The sequence below is a fragment of the Zonotrichia leucophrys genome, chromosome 1A, assembly GCF_028769735.1.
Source record: "Zonotrichia leucophrys gambelii isolate GWCS_2022_RI chromosome 1A, RI_Zleu_2.0, whole genome shotgun sequence".
NCBI lineage: Eukaryota > Metazoa > Chordata > Aves > Passeriformes > Passerellidae > Zonotrichia > Zonotrichia leucophrys.
Window position 1 is genome coordinate 7,561,178 of NC_088170.1, and position 7,611 is coordinate 7,568,788.

The 7,611-nt window shown below is 44.5% G+C and overlaps 1 protein-coding gene across 2 annotated transcripts in view; it reads left to right on the plus strand.

Moving 5' to 3' along the window:
• Window positions 1-7,236, plus strand: part of ETV6 (ETS variant transcription factor 6) — a 120,701-nt gene extending 113,465 nt beyond the window's left edge. Inside the window, exons 6-8 of one of the 2 annotated variants that reach the window (XM_064730326.1) lie at window positions 1,148-1,290; window positions 3,555-3,655; window positions 6,782-7,236. In XM_064730326.1, coding sequence (XP_064586396.1) covers window positions 1,148-1,290; window positions 3,555-3,655; window positions 6,782-6,887 — 350 coding nt within the window. In that variant the 3' untranslated portion in view covers window positions 6,888-7,236. The remainder of the gene's footprint in view (window positions 1-1,147; window positions 1,291-3,554; window positions 3,656-6,781) is intronic. The other variant, XM_064730336.1, reaches the window with a different exon arrangement.
• The last annotated feature ends 375 nt before the right edge of the window (window positions 7,237-7,611 follow it).

Below are 7,611 nucleotides of genomic sequence, written 5' to 3' on the forward strand. Positions count from 1 at the left end.
AATCTCTATCCATTTCAGGTGTGCTCACTAAATGTGTTATTCATAGCCTTTCTCAGAAAGTATTTTATATTCCCATGTCATCATGCCCATTATAACACATGCCAGCCCCAGACAGACCGACAGGAATGGAAAGACAGGCTGACAAGAATCCATTTTAGCATTTGGATGTCTTTGGTTGGCAGCCCTTGAACAACTTTAACAATCCATTTCTCAGAGGCTGGTATTGCTTTCAGAGTAAAATGCAACCCCACAGCCACCTCAGAAATGTGGACAGCTGAGCTGTGAAAATCCTGTTGTTCCTGACAGCAGCAGTACCCCCAGCTCTGTACAATTCACTTCCACATTCCATATTCCATATTCCCAGTTATTCTGTGCTGCACACCCACATTGCAAACAGGAAGTAGGAGCAGCTCAGTTCTTGGCTTCCTCAGTCTCCAGAGACTGCCATGAAACTGAAAAACACTAAACTAAAACTTAAGTGTCTGTTAGACCTTTAATTAGCGACCTAAGGAGTGTTTGCCAAGAGGAAATTTGAATTCAATTATCCAAATAGAAAGTATTTAACCTCTCAATAGCACTCAAGTAATTATAATACTTAGGTGTTGTTTCTTTTCAGGAACCTTAAAAAGTAAAACAAAAAATAAAATTGAAAATGAGAGAAGCTCAGTTTTATATCACATGGAGTCTACAAAGGAAAGCTGTAAGGTTGCCCATGCTTTAGACTCACAGGTTAGCACAGAAAGGGGCAGCCTCAAGCAGGGAGAGCAGCTTGCAGGATTTGTGATTTCTCCACTAAAACAGCCAGCAACAGCATCAGGGCCAACATGTGATCTTTATGTGCTTCAGTACAACCATAAACACACAACTAAGAGCAGCAGGTCACCTCACACAGCTTTTGATGAGATGGAGATGCTCCCTCAGTGTCAGGAGAAGTGGGATGCATCAGAAGAGGCTGTATATTCCAGTCCATTTTGCAAACATTCCTCAATACCAGCCAAGCCATTTTCATTTCAGGTCACAGCAGCTGTTCCAGCCCTGATCCCCACTGTCCTTTCCCCATACATCCATCCACCCCAAAACTTTCCAGAATTAATCACAAGGGAAAAAAAAAGGAAAATTAATTCTTTTCTTGCTTCTCTCTTCACAGACTGTAGGTTGCTTTGGGATTATGTTTATCAGCTGCTTTCTGACAGCCGGTACGAAAATTTTATTCGATGGGAAGATAAAGAATCCAAAATCTTTCGGATAGTGGATCCCAATGGGCTGGCCCGGCTGTGGGGAAACCACAAGGTAAGGAAGCAGTGCCACTTTGCCTCTTGCAGCATCACAGGATTCAGTTGTAAGCAGGGGGCAAGAAGAAAAGATGGCCTATAAATTACTGCTGGAAAACTGGAATCTTTTATTCTATGTACATTAGAAATACAAAGCATCCATCTTGAAGCACTAAAACCTATTCTTCATAGAGAGAGCTTGTTGGTTTGGTTTAAAGGCCTTTAGTTATAAATGCATGTAATTATGAAATTATAAGGAGTGCAAGAATCCCTCTCTTTCAAAGCATCTTACTTCTTCTCAAAACCTGATGCTGAGGATATTCTGGTGAGATGAAGTTTACAAGGAGCTCTGTACTACAGAGCAGGAGCTTTCTGTGTTCCTGTCTGCAGCAACTCCCAGATTCCACAGGCTGCCCTGTCACAGACACCAAATGCTGCAGGATTATATATTTCCTTTTAAGAGGGCAGGTCCTAGTTTGTTCTCTGGAAAGCCATTACTGATTTTGATAGTTTGGGGTTGAGTTATGCATAGGTATTTCTGTATATGTGTATAAGTACATTCATTTGAATGTATGAATAGTCAGCATGGATTTACAAAAGGGAAATCATTTTTGACCACTGTGATATCCATTTACAACAAAATGATTGGCTCAGTGGATTCAGGGAGAATGGTGAGTATAGCTTATCTTGATTTTAGAAAGGCTTTTGAAACTGTCTCATAACAGCTTCAAAGACAGACTAATTAATGACCTAGACAAGAATACAGTGAGGGAGATTGAAAACTGGCTGATCTGCTGGGCTGCAAAGATGGTGATCCATGGCACAAAATCCTGTCACTAGTCATTTTACCCCAGGGATTGATTCTGGGGCAGTGCTGTATGTCCATTAATGACCTGGATGATGGGACAGATTCTCAGAAACACAAAACTGGGAGGAGTGGCTGACACACCAGAGGGTTGTGCTGTCACCTGTGTGGTTCTGAACATGCTGGAGATATGGGCTAATGGGAATTCTATGAAACTCACCAACTTACCCAACCTGCACATTAATAATTGGGCCATCAGGTCTCATGCTGGGTGTCTAAAACTGAAGCCTCTTCAGACCATTTGGGCAACACAGTGGCCTTTCAGCATATAAGAAATGGAAGAAGCACAAACAGTATTTCAGGGAGGTTCCCAATGAGCAGTCTAGGAGATTTTGCAGGGAAAACTTTGTCCCTGTCAGTGTTCCATTGCCTCAGGAGTTCTTGGTGTTCCATTGCAGAGTTATTGTAGTCAGGGCAAGCAGGGGGGTCTGCTCTTACTGGGTGTTTTGGGCAGGGGGATCAGTCTCCTTTGATGAAGCCAAACTCCTGACATGGAGACTCCCAGAGCAAAAACGAGCTTCTCCTGGTCCGGCGTTTCCTGCCCATGGCAGGAATTAAAATTAAGACACAAATTTGCCAGCAGAGTTGTGTCTGCTGGGAGACTCTGCCAGACAGCAGCCACTGCTCCTTGGTGTAGACACAGCCTAAAGGGCAGATCCTGCTCATCCAAGTCCCTAATTTGGGGGCAGTTCTGCTGTCAGTGCCTATCACTTCTTCCTTGTGACTCAGCTTCAGCAGAGCCATCTCCTCTGGGGGCTGAGGAGGGTTTTAATGAATCATCTCACACTTCAGTGTCCCTCAGTGCTCTGGCCATGGCCTTTGGGGCCAGCTGCTCCCAGAGTGAAGGGGAGAGCTGTCACAGAAGCAGATGTACAACCCAGCTGGTTTCTTGGTTTACACCAAGAGGAGAAGCAGGCTCAGTCCCCACAGTGCTCTGTGAGCATTAACTAGTGAATGCAGGGGAATCCCAGAGGAACAGTGCTCCAAGCAGGGATTGCTGACAGATCCAGCCTATTAGCCACTACTCCCAGGCTCTTACAAAAGGTGTTTTCATTAAGAACAAGCCTGTCACATCCCACTTGGCATGAGCATCTCCCTCCACCTAATGTCTCCTCTCGTAGTTAATTAAGTCTTTTGTTAGCTGTGTTCCAAGAAACTGTAGAAAAGCCTTGCTTGGAATTCTTGTTAAACTCCTTGCTTAAATTGCTCTGTGTGGAAAGAGACCCACAAAACTTAGGTGGTGAGGGCTGTGGGGGCAGAATGGGCCTGCAAGCAGCAAAAAATGGTACATGTAATTTCTTGGACTGTCTTGGTTACTTTAGGCAGCTGTGATAGTTCTGCCACTCATTTTGAGCCTTAGGAAGGTTTTAATGAATCATCTCACCACTTTTTTTCCTTTTTTCTTTTGAAAAAAACAGAACAGAACAAATATGACTTATGAGAAAATGTCCAGAGCCCTACGCCACTACTACAAATTAAATATTATCCGGAAGGAGCCAGGACAAAGGCTTTTGTTCAGGTAATTTTCTTTCTTTGCAATTTCTTTCTATGGACAGTTAGTTTCTGAGGATGGAAGATGGAATTGTGTATGGGATACCTCATTGCCACAGTTATAACACAGGTGAACTTGGCCATACATGTAAAAGCTGTATAGAGCAGTGCTTCCCAGCTTTTAAGGCAGCCCCACCAATTTACAAAAAACACAGGCTTGTCTCAATGATCAGTGGAGACAACAGAAGTCTTTTCACTGCTTTGGGCAGGCTATGCCATTGTTTAAGACCTTAGATAAATGGGTTCAGTCAAACTGCTGGAAAACCTACTGCAGATGGACTTCTCAAACACAGCTGCCTGTGAAAGCTGAGCAGGGATCAGGCATTTCCTCAAGGGCATCACAGAAGAGAAGCTCTCAATGACCACGTCTTTGTGCTGCCTTGAAGGAAGAGAGGGAGCTGCAAGAGCTGTTCATAAATCAGCACAGCTACAGCCAGAATTTAGGAAATAGAGCCTGAAACAGCATTAAAGCAGGGAGCTACTTGTACAAGCTTGAGAGTGAGAGCACTCCACTCCTCTTCAGACACCACCAGCAAATCCTAGTGCACATCTGACCCTCAGAGCACTGAACTCAGCCCAAAGGCTGCTTTGCTGTCAGTGGCCTGGATCTAACAGTGTGTTTGGACGTGATAACAATAGGAAGGCAGTCTTGGAATTTGTTTTCCTAAATGGCTGACAGAACTGCATTAGCACTCAAACTCCCTTCAGCTGAAAAGGGCTCTCTGGAATGACTTGTTTATGTCAGCTCTTAGAAGGAAACACAGGGAAGGAGAGTGAAGGAAAGGAGCAGCCATGGGCAAATTCAAGTGTTCAGTAGTAAATTTTTTTCTGGTGGAAAGCTAAAACAAGGTTGCTGCATCAGTACCAAGGGTACCTGTATCTCTGTGGCCTTGTGAGAAGACTGCTTTCCCCTGGGGGAATTCCTGATGCTGAACACTGAATGTGCTTCTCTTTAAGGCTTCCCTTCAGTGGGGGCATACACAAAACAGGGCTCCATCTCTTCTCAACCAGGCTGCCTGTTTTCTCAAAACCATTGTAGCTTAATGCCCTTGGAGACCTCAGTTGCTCTGTCAGACTTGGCCAGTTTGACCAACAGATTCAAAGGTCACCAGAGAGCATAAAACATGAGCTATATAAACTTCATTTCCTTTGGAAACTGGGAAAAAAAAACCCAGCAGAACATTTCTTTGCACAATTCCCAATAAAAACTTTTTGATGTTGTTTTCTTAGACCTATTTATATCTGAAGAGAAAAAGAACAGCTGCAAAAAATCAAGTTATTAATGTGCCTTTTTTGGCTATTCCTTGCAAGCAGAGAAATAATAGGAAATGTGACTTTACATGCAGGCAGTTGTCATCTGCAGATATCTGTATGGAGCTTTAAGTAAGATGGAGTCAGAAAAGGATTTCTAATAGGTTGGCTGGGTGTCTTCTGCAACAAAATAGATCACAGATAGTGTGTCTTAATTTTCATGCAGTTCTGGGTTGGGTTGTTTTTTGTTTGGTTTTTTTTTTAATGTAATCAAATGCTCTTAGAAATGCCCACAGTGTGGTTTCCTTGACGTAGCTTAAAGCACAGACCAGAAGGAATATCCAGAATCCTGTGGTGCAGCTCACATCAGCCCATGGCCCACATGGAAAGGGTCCCAAGGCAGTGGGACCACTCTGTGTTTTGATTTCATTGCCATGCAAGATCAGCAGGACAGTCACAGGGTTTAAATCAGGGCACAGTCTGGCCGTGGGCTGTGGTGCAGTGTGTAGCCAGGCACTGATTCACCACTCCTGCATACAAGCTTTTCACCACTGTAACACTGTTTGTTGCAGCAGCATTTTTCCAGCAGTGACACAGCAGTGAGTCATAGCCCTTTTTTTCCCCCTAAATGCATATATGCACATGATTTCCAAACTTAGAAGGGAAGGCAAAAGGTTAGTTCCAGGCTATGCTGTGTTTGCTGGGAGGCTCTAGCAGTGACCATTCTGAGTCAGTGCTAGTAACCAGGCTCCTGCTGGTTGTTTTTGTTTTCACTGGGGCAAGGACACTGAGAGTATCATCAGCCTGAAATAAAATCAGCTCCTACAATTAACACATTTCATACTGCTGCATGTTAACCAGTATGTTGTTAATGAAAGACTGTGAAATTTTGTACCACTTCCAGCATAAACATCTTTCATCCTAATTTCTCCAGAAGTGCTTGGGAGTTGGGAAACTGATTTGTGTTGAAACCAGTCTCTTATCCTTCCTGTGCCACTCTCTCTTCCTACATCATAAAATTGAAAATGAAAAAGCAGAGCCTTTCTGTGCTACCTCTGTGCACAAGTGTCCTGGCAAAAACCACGACTGCAGACTTAAACTGCAGGCTGCTGGATGTCCTTTCTCATTCCCTGCTGCTGCCATGCCTCCCCAGAGGCAGTTTGTGTCCCAGCACCCTGCAGACTTCCTGCCTTGAGACACTGGTGCTGGGAGCCATGGCATTCACCACAGAGGATGCTGCCTCACTGCAGCCACACTTTGTCCAAGCACACAGGAAGAGACTGTCTCTGCTTACAGTTCTCTAGCCCTAAACCTTCTTCCTTCAGGGCTTTTTCCATTCCTGGAACTTGCTCTAAGTTGGACCTTGTCTTTTTCCTCCTCTTTTTGTTTGTTCTCACTCACCTACACGCAGGCCTGCACAAACCAGTAACCCTGTGCCTCCCCACACCTTGCAAGGGCTTGTGCTTTGAAATACACTGATCATCACCACCTCTCATGTCTCTGTCACCAGACACCACACGAGTGCACCTGGGCCAAGCTGCCATCTGACATGAAAACAGCAAACAATATGAGGGAGAAGGAATAAATATAATTCTTTGGAAAAATCTATGGGTTTTGTTCAGATTTGAGCTTTCAAGAAGCCAGGGTAAAGGCTGGTGATTTCTCTGTCTCCTTTCAAGGTATGGAGGAGGGAAGCCACCTGGGGAGAAGCTGGGAAATGCCAAGGCTTTGGGAGGATACAGCAAAGATTATGTTGGGAGTTGGAGAGCTCAGGGGTCTCAACAAGCTGCTGAAGATAAAAGCTGAGAGCCCTGAGAAATGCACTTGTTTCTGTGTTTTGCAGGTTCATGAAGACCCCAGACGAGATCATGAGCGGCCGGACAGACCGCCTGGAGCACCTTGAATCCCAGGAACTGGATGAACAAATATACCAAGAGGATGAGTGCTGAAGGAAGCAGGTGCAGCACCTCTGTGGCTCCAGGGGAGGAACATCAGCCCGACGGTCGGCACGCTTTGGGAGGGGAAGCAACAGCACAGGAGCAGTACTTGAGGTCGCTGCTTAGCTCGAAGACCACGCAGGACCTGAAGCACCTTAACAAAACAAACTCACCGGCAGAAGTGGTGCTGGCAGGAAAGCCAAGGGGAGAAAGCCTGGACTTATGCACTACTTCACTGTTCCTACAAAGTCTCCCTTGAGTTTTTTCTTTCTTTTTGGTTTGTTTCAGTTTTGGGGGTTTTTTGTCATTTTTTTTTTCCCTAATAAACATGCAGTTTGACTTTCCTTATCTCACATAGGACAAGACATCAGATTATGCTTCTTCTTTTTTGGTTTTTTTGTTTTTGGAAGGCTTTCCTATGGAAATAGAGTGCTCTTATTTTCTGTGCAAGTCTCATGACACAACACTGCATAAACAATAGCAACACAGAAGGGATTTGCTCAAGGCTTCCAGTTTGCTTGGATCAATTTATATGTGCTGCCACTGGGAAATGTGTTGAAGCTACCAAAAGAATTTCTCACACATACCTGTCAAATGAAGAGGAGACACCCTTGACATGTAGGCTGGGCTGTCATCCCAGCATAGCTTGGGCTCACAGAGAGCACTCCGAGTGGCTGTTAACTGCTGGAATATGGACCAAAACCAATCACCTAAGTGCTCCAGAGAGGAGAAAAAT